Source organism: Solea solea, chromosome 19 (genome assembly GCF_958295425.1).
Source record: "Solea solea chromosome 19, fSolSol10.1, whole genome shotgun sequence".
Lineage (NCBI taxonomy): Eukaryota > Metazoa > Chordata > Actinopteri > Pleuronectiformes > Soleidae > Solea > Solea solea.
Window position 1 is genome coordinate 13,850,435 of NC_081152.1, and position 18,350 is coordinate 13,868,784.

Here is an 18,350-nt window from a genome sequence, read left to right on the forward strand (position 1 = left end):
GTGTTAAAGGCAAGCAGACGGTGTAATCTGGTTTCTGGGAATAGGTTTGGCAAACAGTCACACAGTGATTTACAGGCATTTTGCTTCAGCCGTGTCTGAACAATCAACTGTCACAGATGGGATTTACCGTGACTGCACTCATGATATTGGACATGAATGATTCTCTTCGTCATGTACAAACGAGTCCTTATTGATGCCATTTAAATTCAGTTCAATCAGTGTCACTTTATACTGAGAGAAAACCGTTGTTATATACAGTGATTGAAGTATGTAAATCATACTGCACTGTTTCTATAAGTCGCTCTTCCCTTACCATACCCTTTTAATTATTATAAATCCGAGTTTAATAGTTGAATTGTTGTTCAAACATGTGGTTAGACAGCTGAAACTGATTTCATGTGAATGTTTTAAAAGACATAGTTGCACTAAGGCCAAGACTTAGCTGAGTTTCATGTCACAGTGGCTAAGTATTGTCTGAACATATACCAGAGTTACTGTAGGTCCTGGTTTTTCTTCTCTCTTTTTGAGGGCTATTTGTGAGGCGAGGGGGAGACTGGGGGAGGTATACGTGCAGCAAAGGCCCACAAGTTGGACTCAAACTCGAGTCACTGCAGTCAGCCTCAGATTATTTTTTTCTCCATACCTCAGTTTGAGACTTTGGATTTGTTCTTGTCCTTGCGAATGTAAAACTAGCACAATGGTGCAAATTCAGTCTACAATATAAAAAACGTGACTCTCCGTGAACAAACTTGATCTTAGAACAGTTACATAATAAGAGAAATCTTTTATTTGTGTGTGTGTGAAGCCTTTGAGACAATATTACCCCCTACATCTCAGCTTTGTAAGCAGAACTGCTCTAAATGAGTTAATTTGCGTAGACTATTATCTTACTCTCTCTTTACTGCCGTCCTCCGAGCACAGTAATGACTCAACTGACACACACACACACACACACATGCACACACACACACACACACACGGCGTGTCTTTGTTGTTTGTAATTATGTCTGTACTCTATTGTTTACAGCAGTTCTAGTATTAAACCCTCACCCAGCCCTTCATATCCTGTCACACTACTAAGCTGCTAGACTAGGCAGGATTACTAATGGCCTTCGTACGCACACACGTGCACCCACACCTTATCATCCACTCTGTGTGGAATTGAAGTGTGGATTATGCCGTCTCCTCTCACTGTACACAGCTGTTTCGTGGCTCCGGGTTGTCCGGGGGTCACGGCACTGGACTCTGTACTGTAGCGACTCAAACAACTCTTACTGTAACTGCATCTCTGACACCTATAGGATCTGAATTTAGCTGTGCAAATACTGGTGAAACGGACTCCTCCTTATCAGGAGTTGTGTAGTGTGTCTGCTGCAGCAGTGCTCTGAACTCATACAGTGAACAACTCCAGAAACATTTTCTACACAATGCCCTGCGTGACATTAAACTGTAATATTCCCTTTGGCTTTTTTAGTACGTCAAGGAATATTTAGCCATGAGGGAGAAATGTTACAGCCTACTTTTTCCATAAAAGTTGAAACAGAGCACAGCCACAGTATAAAAGTCATTATATAGTAACCTAATAATGTAGCAACCTTCAATTATAGGTTTGTTTTTGACTGAAACTCAGCCTTAAGTATCTCCACTTGGCTCCGTTTGATTTGGCCCGGACTGACTTGGTTTGGCATGGGATGGTCGCTCCTGGCTGGGTGTAGTGAACGGGGATTAGTATGGAGAGTGACAGTAAAACCTCAGGAACAGCCCATCGATAATCAGGAAGCGGAGGGAGGGTCGTGTGTCTGTGCGAGTCTGTTCACACTCACTAAATCTACAGTATTTTGTGTTCAGATCCCACTGAAACACCAGGCAATTCAAAATCAACACTGCTCAGAGGGAAAATAAAACTCCAACTCGCCACCGGGGGATTGAACATTATTAGCTATTTTAGCCCTTGATATTCTGCCATTTTTGGGGTTTAATAATCTTTTTATCTTAAAATGCTTCAGTCTTGGCCACTAGTTGGGAGTCGGAGAAATAAAAAGAATAGTCTTGTGGTGTGAAGTCAATCAGGAAGCAAAAATACATTGAACAGCCACCAGGGGGTGATCTTCATTAGATTGGAAGTATATGGGAACATGAGCCTACTTTTCTCTTAAAAACACCTGTTAAAAACAGCAGTTTTTGAGGAGTTAATGGCCTCCATTGTTCAAGTTGAGCAAAGCACAGAACATACGTGTGGTGGACGCCAGTGTGATTGACAGCTGGCATCATCCAATTGGAGCCAGTTTGCTGGTTGATGCCTGTTGCAAAACATCAACTTGGCACAAAGCACTTTTGAAACAGGAATTCAAATTGTTATGAGTGATGTTACACCTGTGTGTAACCACTTGGTTCAGGTGTCATCTATCAAGTGGTGCTTATGAGACTCCTTAATGGAGGTCTGTGGTTTACCCATCAAAGAGAAGAAAAATGTCGCATCATCACCTTCACCAGTAGTTATTAAGTATGACTGAGTAATCTGCCTGTCTTGTGTTTATTGGCGAGATAAGGGAAGCGAGGCGGGGCGAGCAGGGAAGGAAAGAGAAGGAAAAAGAAGAGGGCGGCAGTAATGGAATATTATGGAAGAAGAAGACGAAGAAGAAGAAGGAGAGATGTTTTGTGTAGGTTCAAAGTGTTGCCTCTCTGCGTCCATGTTGGTCTTTAGTTGACACTCTGTGGTGTACGTGGCTCTGTCCACACTGCTGGGTATGTAAGAGCAGTTATTTTCATATTTCGCCTCTTGTGTCTTCATTGTCAACACGTGTTGGATGTTTAGCACAGAGTACTTCTGGGTCGCAAGCCCATAATATCTAATATCAAGCCCATACACCTCAACTCAGGAAATACAACACAAAAACGTTTACTGCAGCTATTTGTATATGTGGTGTTGTACCATTTTTAACAGCAGGGTACTGTAACACACCACAATCAGTTACATTTGTTTTATGTCTCCTTCATGGAAGTAGTTATATATCCTTATGATAAAGTATTTTCTCTGTCCTTACAGTAGCATATGCAGCGCACACATGTCAAGTCCAACTATGCAGCGAAATTAATTGCCAATCAGTTGACTGTTGATTTTATCACTGCAGTGTGTAGTGTAAAGTGTCACTTTCGATTTTGACCATATGGTCCTCTCGTACACGCACTCTCCACAACATGAGAGTTTAAATTAATCCAAGTTGGGGCAAAAGAAAATAACTATGGGGGTTTGTTTAAACATGGATCCAATTAAAACAGGAAGCGCCCGTGGGATCTCTGTGTTCGTTATCGACTGTGTGTACATGAACTGCAGATATAAGGCCACACAAGGAAACCTGCTCGTCAGCAAACACACCAAAAAAGCACAGATCACGGCAAAGAGAGTCTGTGCATGTGTTTGCATGCTCATTTATGTAGGTGTGAGCGTGTGTGTGCATGGGCTTGTTTGTTGTCTGTTGTCGGTGTGAAGCCACTGGCGATGATGCAACATGCTTGTGTGCTGCTTTCTGTGTGTGTGTGTGTGTGTGTGTGTGTGTGTGTGTGATGTGTGTGATGTTCTCTGCGGACACATTTCAACCTACATGCAGACGAAGTAACGAGTGCAAAATGAAAAACTCGCCACTGATAACGACGGCGGCAGCGGAGAGATAGACGAAAGCAGATAAGGGCGAAGGAGGGGAGTTCAGCTGAAAGAGTCAAGAAGAGGTTGAGGAATGGTTAAGAATAACGAGACGAAACTAAGGAGGAAGGAGGGCTGGAAAATGGAAGACAAGATTAAAATATAAAAAGACTGAGATAACGAAGGAGAGGCGGGGATAATGGTGGAAAAAAATGCAAGTGAGAGAAACTCTATTTGAGTAAGGCTCCCTGCTCCCAGCTAAGTTCAGACGGGTTGTTTAGTTTGGCCTGCGACGAACAACTGGAACAATATTCACACTAGGAGATGGATGGAGGGAGGGAGGGAGGGAGGGAGGGCTAGACTCATTTCACCTGAAAAAACCATGAGAACTTCTCTTCATGAGAAACGTTTGGCGTCGCTCTGCGTGATTTGCTGCGAGCTTCCGAGAACTGTTTTTCACTCGCAAGACGGTTGTTACATGTGTTTCTAGTTCTATGCGATGATTTAAGTGATGGAAGTGACAGGACAGTTTTACGCACACCACTGTGAAGTTGAGGTGCCGGACAAAGAGCGCGTCCTCCGAGCTCGACACAGCGGTCACAGAGGCTGCGTAACTTCATGTTTTATCCATATCTGTGTCGTGTGTGAGCCTCTCTGCAGACGTGAGCGCTACAGTATATCCTTGCCCTACTCTACTGACTTTATGGCAGCCCTCGAGTGTAACGAGGCTGGTTGCTTTCCAAGTCCAACAGTGTTTATTTATAGGGCAGGAAAGGCTATTTGTGTTCAGAGGAAGTGTTGCATGAGGGCTGTGTTTCACTGGAGGTCTTCTTGCACCCATAAATGACCTAGTCTGGGCTATTCCATCGAACTCATTAATCGCTACAAAGGACAATAAGTGCCGTTCAGTGACGACGAAGAACATAATGACGTCTATTTCAAGAGTTACGGCAGTCTATCTGAAAACAAAAGTTCAAACACAGCTGGCTGATACTTGGTATTTACAGCCTCTAAGAATGAAATGAGTACAATGGCCATCATGGCCAAGAGTCATGGTGGCCTCATAGTGTTCCTGTAACCAGGCTGTTTATCAGAGGAGCACAAGCGAGGCAGTAAAATGAGACGTAATTAGAGGGGTCAAAGGGAAATGTTTTGAGTTGAAGTGGAATAATGGGAGTTTATCTAGGGCTGATGCTAGAGTGAAGTGAGGGCAAGGAAGGCTGATGGAGGACGTGATGTGTTTGTGTTTTTCCCCTTTTCTGTAGAATCTTGTGTGTGTGTGTGTGTTTGTGATGCCATGTGGAAAGAGGAAAAGGGCAGAGACGAAGACATTCACTCTGCCTTCAACTACACCACCACTTACTGTATATCCCAGGAAATGCTGAAAGACTCTCAGTATTAAATAAAGACACATTTGTTTTTAAGCTGCTGTAACTACAACATTGGCCGATGTGTACATAGAGAATATATTAAACTTTTGCTCATCATTTTATAAATGGCGTAAAACCCATTTAGTTGAAATTGCAGTCAATCTCAAAATAAAATTGCCAAATGAGAGAAAAATAATGCATTTATCAAAGTCCAGAGCAGGGGCAAAATTGTGGAATACAAGGCCGCATCTTTTATAATGAGAACAACCATCTGGTCTTTGTTAAACAGTTCTGACGACTAACTCTGCTATTGTGGGTTAAGTTTCAGGGGCTAGTTAGGTGCGTGCGTTTGTGTGTGTGTGTGATCCAGAGGGCAGTAAGCGGTTTCAGCTGTGGCCCCCCAGAGAAAGGATGTATTGTTTGAGAACATCTGAGCATCTGCTTTGTTGCAGATAACCGATTTGGAGAGAACAGCCACTGCTGATCAAAAGCCATTGATACGATAGATGCGTCAAAGTCTCTTTCCTTCACTATTTCTTTTCCCCCTTTTTGTCCTGCACATTGTTCATCGCTCCATCCTCTCCTCTACTTCCTGTCTGCGCTGCCCGACTGTCTCTATAAACAAAGATTATTCTCCTCTAGAGTCAAATCTGTGTTGTTTGTGTGTCTTTCCTCCCATGGAACCTACTTTTCTTAATCTCTTTTTTTTCCCCTCCATGTTAAGTCTTGCTGTTTCCTACTTGACAAAACTTCACTGTTTTCCCTCTTTGATACTTCCTCAGATGCATTTCCCTCATGCTTGTTTTTGTTGTTTTTCTTGCTTGGTCTGTGTGTCCAATGCTTCAGTCAAAATCTACGATTTCCTGACAATTACTGCAAAGATCACCATGACATTTGTTAGGGATAGTTCTCATTCCCGGATTATGATTACCAGCAATTTAAATGCCTCAGGCAGGTCAAATTTCCCCTGAATAACACTTTAATCCACAACAAGTCATCTGGAAAAGTCATTCTCAGATTTCCATGAAATTTGTCATGGATATGCTTCATCTTTTTTCTAATCTTTGGACTTCCTGGGAAAGGATTTGATTCAAATTAGTTTTTTTTTTTCAGTTTCACCTGAGTTCACAAAGTACACAGATTTGATCATCTTGTCTCGCAGCTTAATTACTTCATGCTTTAGTTATTTTTAAATGAACCAATAAGCTTTCACTTCTTCAAAGCATATAGTAGAGTCCCTAATTTATAGTGTAGTGAAAGCAAACAGGATCACTCACACGTTTTTATCCGTAGTTCAACAAAGATGTTATTTTGTCTTTTTTTTGGAAGGGAAAGGTTTTCTCACTTTATTCCGTCTTCAGTGAGTAACTGAACTCTACAAACACAAGGAATGTAACAGGAATCACCACTTCCTGATCTCGGTTTATTTTTCCTTCACAGAACTGAGAAAGTTCAGAGAAAAAAGATGTTGACGCAAAAGCCATCAGATTAACACACTTGATGCACATCTGTTTTCTTTGCAATTTTGGCTCCGGATTGTTGGAATGAGTGGACATGAGAAGCTGCAATTCCATAATTTGTTTTTCGGGACAATAATGAAGCAAAGTTGCCACCTGTTAGACACATGTTCTCGAGAAGACTGAGTTATGGAGGAGCGAGTCGAGAGTAACGGATATTAGTACTAAAACAGTTTCTTTGTCACGTTGCTCTCTCTTGTCGTCGTTCCTGCTGCCAGCCTTAAGCCTGGACAAACAGGAAACACTTAGTGTTATCAGTGAACCCTTTGTGTGTCTCTGCAAGTGTCAGGCTAAAGACAGAGAAGGAACAAACGCTACTGTCCACACCCTGATCCCATTGTAAACACACTTATCGCAGCAGTAGACGCAGACCGAGAGGGAGAAGTAGAAGAAGAAGAAGAACAGAAAGCAAAAGAGGAATTGAGATTCTTTTCACTCTTTGGCACGAGACAATATCCCAGGATTACAGTCAACAAAAATGTTGGGAAAACTTACAATTTATAATCATACAACACAAGGTTTGTGCTGTTGTGTATAATATCATCATGAGAGTTAGGGCTGCAACTCATCATTATTGTCATCAATTTATTAAGATTAAGATCCTTATTTGGCCTCTTCCATGTTATTGCATATTAAAAAAAGTTTAAAAGTCCACACATATTCAGATCATTTAAAGAAACGCACCAAATCTCTACAGCACAAGAAGAGGAACTAGATCATGTTTGGCTCTTTTTCCCCCTCAAAAGCTTTTAAATAAGTAGTTGCTCATTACTGCTTCACTGAAGAGTTTAGTGGTGATTCTTGACACAGCAGCAAGCGCAGATGACATCTGTTTTTCACCGTGGAACTGCCTCTTAAATAAAATAAAACCTTACATTTGCATACACTCAGGCGTGTTTCAACTACAACATAAAAATGCTGAAATAGGAAGATTGTGTTATCAGGCATAGGAGTAAAACACTGATTACGATATCCTGTAAGGATATAAAGGGCTATTTTTATCTCTGTGCTACTTCTCTCTAGTGCTTTTAAATTCTTAAAATCACTTCGTGACCAGGGTCTGCATGCGCTGATTTTGCACCATTGCTCCCATCATGATTACTTCATCAGCCTCTCTGCGATGACTCTGTGTGTGTGTGTGTGTGTGTGTGTGTGTGTGTGTGTGTGTGTGTGTGTGTGCAGCCGAAACTAACTGGAGCAGTGTTTTCCGCTCCACTTAAACCTGTCCATTACAATGTAGTCGAATGCTATGGGTGTCTTGCTGCTCTGTGGTCATGGCTTGGGTTTTTTTTGTTGTCTTTTCTGGCCTATTAAAATCAGAGAGACCATTAGGCAAGATCATGCTGTAGAACGTCAGTGCTTCCCCTGTTGTTGTTTTCAGACACACAAAAGAAAAACAGGTATTAGGCTTCTGCTGAAGTGACCTTTATTGCATTTCTTACTTCTTTTACTTCGTGATGGCAGGAGTTGTAAATGATGATTGAGTGGGTGTGTGTGAGTGTTGTGTCACCGCATGTGCGATGTGTGTGATGGCCATGCTGTTTTGTTCTCCAATTATTTACTGTATGTGGCAGTGTTGGTTATTGTGTTGTTGTATTTTTACAGTGAGCATGTTAAGGAAAGTGTATAGCAAGATGGGTTACACGTATCTATTGACAGAAGATGGTGGGGGTCAGCATGAAGCCCTTTAGTTATGTGTATTAATTGATCTTAATTCACCTCAGAGTTAGTTGCACTTTGCATGAGTGACTGCTGTGATGTTTCAATCTGGGGAATTCAGAGAAACTGACAATGTGTAGGTGTTGAAAGACTGTTTTCTCTCTCTCATATAAATTCCTGTGTGTAATTACACATAACACAGTAATAAACAGTGACAGTTTGGCCTGATAGAGAAAGGGAGTGTTGATTCTACTCGACATAGCGCAGGTTCAGATGGGGTGAAAGCTTCTGCACAGTCGTATATATCTCTAGAGTGGATCATTGCCAACAAAGTGATAGTGGGGTACTGGGGTCTTCCTACTTTTCTCTTTGCCCCAATTGTTCTTTCATTCAAAGCACCCGACAACGAGCAAGTGCTTGAACAGAACATTTCAGAAGCAAATGTTGGTACAGATAACTAGCAGTCTGAAGTTCCTGGTAGTGTTTGTAATCACAGTGCCAAAAGTTTGAACCAAGAAAATATATATGCAAACCCACAGTCCTGGACCTACATGTTTTTAAATGCAGCACCGGCCCATGCCTTCTTTTTATGGCTCCCTTCACTTTAAAACCACACTAACGCTCTAATTGCCAGGTTACTTCTCTTACTGTCCTGTTGGGTCAGGCAGGTTTGTGTGGTTGACCACCTTTTATAGCAACCCTGTCCCTGTCCAGGTCTCTGTCCTTGTCCCTGTCCTCTGGGTTCATTTCAAACGCCTGCATTTTTTCCTCTCCTCTGCAAGGCATTTCCCAAACTGCTTGTCTAGCTCGGCTGAGTGTGATTACACCGGTGTACTTTTATATCTGGCTGTGTCATTTGCTCATCCAACTACAAATCATCTCAAAGCAAGAGTTAAATATTTGCTGCTCGAGTGGAAACCGGGAAACGATGGTTGTCATTATCATCAGGGAGCATTTTAGGGCCTGGGTCGTACGTAATGCGCTCTACGTCTGCAGAGGGCTGCTTCTCATTTCTGCATGTGCATTCAAGCCAGCGATTCCATTCATACTTAATACTATAGTCAGTCTAGCATTCTATGCATGCATGGGTGCTCAATCTCGTACTCCATTCCAGTAGCAGCAATTTCACTTTTGTATTCACCCTCGTGTTCTTCGAGAGCCTCGTGTTCTTCTTTATCGTCTCTTTTGACAAAAAAGAAGAACGTGCCACTCACTGAACCGCACAGTGTTGTGCTACGGTGGGGCACATGCAGCTGGAGCGTGTGGTACGTGTCAAACCAAACTGCAAGAGTGTGCACATTTGTCTGCGTGGACCAACAAGGAAATCAGCAGATGACGAAGTTTACATCACACACAGACCACAGTGGAAAAGCATGACACAGCCCTTATTCCTGTCCTGCTGCCTGTCAGACACAGTGTCAATGAATTTGAATTTGATGGACACCAATAAACATGATGAATCTAATCAGTCACAGCATCCGCATTCTGTATTTGGTGATAGTGTTTACTTGCAGGGTTAGATACTTAAAAGAAGATTAAGATCCAAACTACAACAGTAAAGATTCAGACTGGAGAAATAATTTAATTTTTTTGTCTTTTTGTGTCGTTTAGTTACTAAATTATTCGGGTTCACACTTAACCCTTTAACACCTTAGCCTCAAAATGTCCGTCTGGACTTACCTGCTTATTTTAACCATAAAAGGGCCAGAAAATGTCCTGTGAAGTGCTTTTGCCCAGTTATTTACAGTTTACTGCATGTTAACAATTTAAAATGAAGATACATTTAAAAAAAAAAACACTGTAGTTGTACATTGACACCAGGTTTTGCTTGTTAAATGTGTCATGTGAACAGTATAAAACACATTTAAAGTAACATTTGTTTGAGTCTTTGTCTCAATGTCCGAAACAGGCCAAAAAAAATGGAAACTATGTACAGGCGCTTTTCCAACTCTCTCCTGACCGCGCGTGACATGACCGTAATAACCACATGTTGTGCTTCAAAGTGTAACTTCTTCGCTTTCAGAAACCTTTGGAAATTTTCCGATAGCACAAACCGTTGTGTAATTACGGTAATGCAGATTGCGTCTGCGATGCGCTCGGCGTTAAAGGGTTAATATGTTTTCACTGTAGTAGCCTGATTTAAGTCGTACTCTTGCGTCACCCTCTGCAGGGATCTGATCACACATGTTAAACATAGACCGCCATGTACATAAAGAGGCAGCAGTTAGTTCCCGTGTTCCTAATTTCCACATTATAAGATTAACAAGCTGCGCATCTGGTTCAGTTTAATATTGAACTGTGTAAAACAGTTCCCTCCTGAGGTGGCTTTAACCTCGTCTTTGAAGATGTTTGGTAAAAGTTCGGCAACTGATGCACGTGATGTACTTTTACTGTAAGCGCCCTCTTGGATTTCACTCCCATCTTTGTCTTTTCACTTCTTCCACCGACTCAAAAGTGCACCTATTTTTAGTATGTGATTGCCTCGGCGCCTTTCACGCTGGTTAAATAACACATGATTGTCTGTCTGTATGAAAATCATGAGACTGTGGGAGGGAAATCCAGAGTCTACCTCTGTGAAAACAACGGTCCCCATCCACCACAATCCACTGGATCTGTCCCGTGTAACTTCAGCCATCGCTTACTGCGTCACATTTCACGGCACACCAATCTTTAGGGCTGCAACTAACAATCGTTTCCATCACTGATTGTTTCTCCCGATGAATGAATTAGTTGTTTGGTGCATACAATGTGAGAAATGGGTTTCCTGGACCTCAAAGTAATGCTGAAAAGCTTGTGTTAATTATTAAAAAAAGAAGAAGCTCAAAGCGATAAATCGATGATCAAAACAGTTGCTGATTAACTTATTATCATTGTGCACGATCGATCTTCCAACCTCACAGACAAACAGTGGACCGAAGCAAATAAAAAATGAACTTTGCGTGAACTGCTCTTGGATATTTTGGGATACTTTAAGTGCAGTATGTCCATCGCGGACTCTGTCGAGCACCTGGTAGATTCATCTTGTTCACGTGGCTGTCAGTGCTCAGCTGAGTGTTATTTCCAGTCTGTCAGAGAATGTTCCCGTTTTACACCACCCCCTAAACATCATCTCACCTCTGGCTGTAATGCTTTGAAGCCAGTTATCACAAACCGTCTCGGATAAGCATTACTTATCCTGGCATTCAAGATTATCCCACCTCCACTGTGCCATCCTCAAATTAGTTTAACTTACAAATCAACGATAAATTAAAGTATTTTCTATTCCCGTTCTGGTCTTATTGTTTTTAATTATGACTCTGCAGCTCAGGCTGTCATCCTTCTATCGCCTTGTATTTTCTTTCAGCAGCTGTGCAAAAGGCATTGCACTATTTACCCCATGTATAGCTATGTTGGCTCAATGCTCTCCTCAAATAGGATACAGTTTGACACCACAGGTATTTATGGAGCTCAGCTTGCCTTCACGTGTAGGTCACTGGGCTATTAGGTCAAATTTAATACTGTATTGCACAGGTGGCTGCATGCAGCGCCGAGTAACGCACTCACATGTTTGGGGTCCTTGGGTTCAGGTGTGCAGTCTTTTTTCAGTCCATCCCTTTCATAGATGTGATCTCTGCTCAGTCAGCTGAACTCTCTCGGGTCCAGACTGTCCGGTGTACTGTGACAAGCACGCATGAACTATAATTATTTACAACCCATGTCATTCAAATTTTCATTCTAATATCTATATATACAAAATAGAGGCTGGCCGATATGTTTTATTTTCATATATTATTATTTTATCTTTTTAAGTAAAGCAGTTTTTTAAAGCAGCCCGACCTCGTGTCTGCACTGTAGTGCATTTATATTGAAACAATTACTTGATTAATCAATTATTAATCGATTACTAAATAAATTATTTGATCATCGATTAATCGGTTTGAATTGGCTTTTTTCATGATTAAAACAAGATTTCTGATTGTTTCAGCTTCTTAAATATGAATAGTTTCTGGTTTATTTGCGCCATATAACAAATAAATCATTAAAAACTGAATCATTTTAGTTTGTGGACAAAACAAGACATTCCAGAGCATCACCATTTCCAGGTTTGACAAACACTGATCAACTTTTTTCAGCTTTTACTGACATTTTCTGGAGCAAACGATTACTCGATTAAGAAAATAACTGTTAATTGCAGCTCTAATTTATATATTATTGTATGAATTAATATATAATGTATAAAATAAATAAACACATATAAAACTAGGCATTAGAAAAATACATTTCGGACAAAAGGTTTTAGTGACCCAGCAACTTTCTAAGCACAAAATGTAAACCTCCCTCTAACAGAAAGCAGACATCTCAGGCCGCAACAATATTCAGCACAGATGTAAACGTTAAACTTTCAAAAGTTACAAATCACAAACTTAAATCTTATAAAAATGAAGGATCAATTTTTGGATTATTTAAATAAAAACCAAGCCCTGCTCTTCAATATGTTCTCTATCAAATGACCACACGGTGGTTTACAGACAGTGTTTGATAATATTCCTGGTTTTCACTTTTCCCTGCTGCACATTTGTCTTTATATGGTGATTGTGGATGTGTTTGTGTAAGAAGATTGTGTTTTTGGCCAGAGTTGAATGCAGTGGCAGGCAAGCACTTAAAGCTCACTGTGTTGAATTCTGTGCCATCGGTCTGTGCTGCGAGATGAGATGATCTCTGGATGACATCATGTGTAATAACTGACTTCTCTCCAGCTCAGCACCCCATCAGCAATACAAATGTGGGCCCATTGTGTGTGTGTGTGTGTGCGCACACTCCCATATGGACACAAATATTTTGTGTAGGCCACTGCAGAGCCAGGAAAACATTCTCTCCCTCTGAGCAACATTACTCAGATTTTGGGCATCTCAGCCATTTTTGGCTGCAGAATAAGATTTGCTAATGTGTCTGTTAATGTCGGACAACAGCGCCTCAATGTTAGGAATGTACACGTAATTATTAAAGACAGGGTCAATTGTTGATGCAGCTTCATTTCTTAGAATTAAAGGCCCTTCCCTGCAGTCTCTCACATTTTTAATCCATGTCTGAAGGGTCACTACTACTATTACACACTATTACTGTTGTTTTTTTACTTTAAATAGAAACACACATATTGAAATGAAGATGTAATATTAGTAGCAATGATTAAATTCAGTCAGGACCACGTGAGAGGTGGCGGAAGCTGCTCTTTTAGTGATTTATCTTCCACATTTCTACGGATATCCCTCGTATTTCTTACCCAAACCACGCCAAGTGACCCATTGAACAGTTACGCCGACCAACAGCCAGACATATAAAGTATTTTTTATCACATGATCTAATTTATTATATATCCTTCTTCTCTCTCCTCTCCCTCTATCTTCTCTCTTCCCCCGCTACAGGTCAATGAGTGGAATAAAAACGACGAGCGCCTGCTTGCTGCGGTGGAGCATGGCGAGGCGGAGAAGTTGGCATCACTTCTGGCCAAGAAAGGTGCCAGTGCTGTGAAGCTGGACAGCGAGGGCAAATCAGCGTAAGCAGTTTGACAAATTATCTGAAAGAACGAATGAAGAATGACCTAATAATCTAGTATTTTTACCTAGTATTTTTATCCTCAAGGACGATATAGTATGCTTACTGTGCTACACTGCAAATATGAGTAGATAGCAGCTTAGATGTAACATGACATGGTTTAGTGTAACAGGGATAAAACGAGAAAAGACTGGGAAATGTGTTTACTTTCCTGGAGGTTCTTGCTTCACCTCTACAGCATGCACTCAGATGTTCACGCTCTGCGGCACAATATCATAAGTGAATAGCCGTTCTAAAAATACGCTCATTTTTCTTACTTCCTTAAAGGTTGACATTTTGCAAACCATTCATTCAGCCTCGCAGGCATTCGGTGTTTTGACAGCGAGCTCACTGGTGGAGATTGTCGATAACACAGGGGGGGGATCAGTGTGTTAATATTTGACCTCTTTCTTTTTTCTGTCACACAACACCCCGCTGACCTCAACGCATTGAGCAGCTCATGCAGAGCCGGGGACATCGACGTGCAGTAACAAATGCTGATAACCCCCCGATTTGTAGATGCTTTAAAAAAACAAAAAAAAACAAAGCAGGCAGCCTTTTTTTTTGTCCCACCAGTAGTTCACATCCTTGACCTTTTCTCTGTGCAGCTACAACACAGAAACACACACACACACACACACGGATGCATATTCACAGCCTTTGTAAATCATGATGAATGTGGTGGTTTGGGTTTGCAATGCCCCGATCTTTTCAGAATTCACAAAGGGGGAGTCTACAGTGTCTCTATGGTGATAAAACCTGATTGAAAGGCATGTGGGCAAACTTGTGTGTGCGTGTGTGTAAGAGGCACAAACACACACACACACACACACATACATGCACACCACGGGAAGGTTGGACATGTGTAGTTTTTCTGCTCACTGAGCTGGAAAGATTCTGTATTGATTGCCTACAGCACACACACACACACACCATTGAGTATGTGAGGGTTTTTTTTGCATAAAGGGTGATATGGACTTGTGAAATTCCTGCACATGAGGCGCTGCTTCATCTCTTTAGTCAAAGCACTCAGACTAAGACTGAAAACTGACGTTTATTTGGTTGGGGGTGTGAGTGAATTCATCCCTGTGTTTTCTGCTCTAACGTTTGTAAGTCTCGTGACAAATGAAATAGACTTGTGAGTTGTTTTTGCACAGATGATTGAACCGTCGTCTGTTTTCATGGTTTTTTAGTCTTCATGTCGCAGCTGCACGCGGTCAGACAGACTGCCTGTCCGTCATCCTGACCCACGGAGCCGACCTGTCAGTCACTGATGCTGCAGGTACCGTATGTCACACAACTGCTGGTTTCTGCATCAAAACATTTTTTTGTGGGATTTTGTCACTCACATCTTGAGTTTAATGAAAATTGTAACCCAGTTTTTTTTTTTTACCTTCTCTTAGGTTTTAATCCGTTACACTTGGCTGCCAAAAACAATCACGCCGAGTGCTGTAAAAAGCTCATTCAGGTAAAGTGGATAAAGTGAAGCAACAATTTGAGTCTAACGTTGCTTATTTTTAAGGCTACTTACGCCCACTGGGTTGAAGCATTTTTACCGAGCCACGTGTTTCACCACAGTGTTGAAATTGTGATAAAATACCCTGCTGTGTTTGATTTAATACTGTGGTTGTACAGTATTTTTGGGTTCAGTGAAGTATTTTCAACAAAAAAAAAGGGCAGGACTGTGAAATGAAGAATGTTTTAATGGCAGAGCATCAAGCCACACAGCAGGACTTTGTCTTCTTGGATGCGTTTTCTTGGTGCAGCAGAATGTGAAGCGGGAGCATGAACTCTGTAAAAACTCAGTCTATGTTCTGCTATTGTGTTTGAAAGCACACATTTACACCGCTTCACTTATTCAGTCAGCTGAGTACACACACACACACACACACACACACACACACAGCCCTGATCTGCTGACCTAAATGTCCCATGACAGTCTGCAGCATCTCAGCAACACACATCAGACATCCATGCAAGGTCTGATCGTACACACACAACACGGACAAATCACCCAACACCCTCAGCCACTCATCTCTGAACTGCTTTGTGCCACAAGATCCTGACAAATATGTATAAAATAATAACAACACATGTTATTTGCAAGTGCCTTTCAAACACTCAAGGTCACTTTAGGTCTAAATAAGAAGATAAATCAAAGTTAAGATCAAATAAGACGGACAAAATAGAGGTTGCTATCGAGGATGACGCCCAGATGGGAGAACAGTGGAGTTGTCAGTTGTTATGGATAAATTAACAGATTTGGAACCGATGAGTAATTCCGTGTTATTGGCAACGAGTTTGAGAAAGTTGTGGGGAAAGCCCAAGATGCACGACATAAGGTTGTGTCAAATAATGCCAGTGTCTTTTATAAAGGAAAAGTAATTTTTTAAATGCAGCAGGCAGAAAAGGTAGAAAAGAAATAAATGCATTTCAGCAATTTAGTGGTTGGTCAGTGGATTTTTGTTTCAATGACTGTCCTTTCAACCTTAAAGGAATTCTTCAGCGATTTGCATTTAGCTTTGTATTACTAGAATATTTTTCGAAAAATTGTGCTTCCCATCCTCAGTTTCCCCTGAGTTTTGTTACGTGCCCACCAGTGACACTTGGTCCAAGGCTTCAAATTGCAACGCTAATTCCGCACTTATTAGACCCACTTGTAAGCCATCATTAATGTGACCAGTATCACATGATGTAACAGGCTAGTGAGGCAAACGGGGGATTTGTCACAAATATAGATACAAAAAATAAGCAGCTTTCCTTTCATAATAAGTCATAAGTCATGTGTAACATTGATTGGCGCGTCTAATACACTGTGTTTCCATTTCCCCCCTGCAGAATAAATGTCCTGTTGATGCTGTGGACAGCTCAGGAAAGACCGCCCTGCATCATGCTGGTAAGTCAGAGTGACAAAGACACTTCTCACTGAAGGTCGGTCTGCTTAGAGAAGAACGTCACAGGAATAGATCTCGAGATTACGTTTAAACTCTGGAAAATCATCCGCCATATTTGGAATGACACGCAACTTGAGTTAAGAGAGGTTCAATTGAAATTGACTTAAAACAGACACTGCGCCGTCTCCCGAGTGATGGGATAAAGAGCAGGAGAGATAAATCCTGCAAAAGTCCAAATCCTAGTGCAAACTAAACCAAGCTGTGATATCTGTGTGCACTTTCATTCATCGCTCCACTGTTGTTCTGTTTTAACCCTCAGCTGCCAGTGGGAACATCCACACCGTCCAACTGCTGTGTGAACTCAAAGGTCCCATCAACCTCAAAGATGCAGTATGTACTTTCATTGTTACTTCCACACGCCCACCACCAAAGACTTATTTTCCCTGGCACAATGGAATGGGCTCTGTATCAGAATAAAAAACCACCACAAAAACCATTCATTCAGGCTCATTCATATCACATTCTACTGAGGACTTTGTTCACTCAAGGTAAATCACTCTTTTTGCTCTGGAATAAAAAAAAATTGCTTGTTAAGAAAAAGAAGTGAAGCATTTTTTCTTAAAAACCAATGAACTACAGCTCTCAGCTAATGTGAAGCGTCCTCCTCGACTGACCTCTTTAAGATGGATTAATATTGTTTATTTTTATTAATACAGTGTGTGCATGTGTCTGTGTGTGTGGGGGGCGGGGGGGCGTGGAGGGTCAGTGTACTGTGGGAACTCTGTTCTCGAGCCGCAGACATGTGGTCTCCATTGCAGTGATGCTCCATACCTGTGGTTTTTACCCAACTGGGGTTTGTTAACATGATAGCGTGTGTGTGTGTGTGTAAAGAGAGAGGAAGAGGTTCAAGTAAGAGAAAAGAAATGAAGGAGAGAATGTGTTGCCCATTTATTTCCCTTTTATTATCAGGCCACAGCTGTGCTGTTGGAGATAAACACTCAGTCTCCACATACAGATGTTCTTTCTTATTTAAATGTGTTTGCAGCCTTGTTATTTGTTCAAACCTCAGGTTTTTTTTTATGTTATGGCCTTAAAATCTATATCACTTGCTGGTGGGATTTAAACATTTAGGCGTTTCTTCTGAAATTCTGCTCCCGTCCTGTTTCATCTTAGTGCATTTAAGAAACCGTAAGTAGTTTGTGCACATGACTGCTAACCCTAAATTTTTGACAGCGTTGTGTTGACATAAAAGCAATGTGTGTTATCAGTTTTATTCATAGCTGTTACTTTACAATTTGCTAGTGTGTAGTGTGCACTTGTTGTGTATTTGTTTCCTCTTTATGACCTTTTTCAACTTCACATTGACCTTAAACCTGGCCTTAATGAGACAGAACTGTTTAAGTGTATGGCGAAGATTTTAATTGTGGTTAGGTTAAGGTTAAAGTCAGGCATTAACTGGTTATGGTTAAGGTTAGGGATAATACTTTGGTTGAGGTGTACAAATGAATAGAAGTCAATTCCGTGTCCCAAGAAGAATAGCTGCATAAACCTTTGCATGTGTTACGTTGACATTGAGATTGAGAAGCTCAGGGTCTTTTGGAACATGTCGTGTAGAACATGTCGTGTAGAACATCGATACCCGATCTACATCGGCCTTCAGTAAACACGCTGTATTGAATCGGAAGACGTTTGCCAGGTC

The 18,350-nt window shown here is 41.3% G+C and overlaps 1 protein-coding gene across 2 annotated transcripts in view; it reads left to right on the forward strand.

Moving 5' to 3' along the window:
* Positions 1-18,350, forward strand: part of rai14 (retinoic acid induced 14) — a 35,566-nt gene that overhangs the window by 6,723 nt on the left and 10,493 nt on the right. For both annotated transcript variants that reach the window (XM_058617477.1, XM_058617478.1), the window contains exons 3-7: positions 13,589-13,719; positions 14,951-15,039; positions 15,161-15,225; positions 16,596-16,653; positions 16,971-17,041. In XM_058617477.1, the coding sequence (XP_058473460.1) occupies positions 13,589-13,719; positions 14,951-15,039; positions 15,161-15,225; positions 16,596-16,653; positions 16,971-17,041 (414 nt within the window). The remainder of the gene's footprint in view (positions 1-13,588; positions 13,720-14,950; positions 15,040-15,160; positions 15,226-16,595; positions 16,654-16,970; positions 17,042-18,350) is intronic.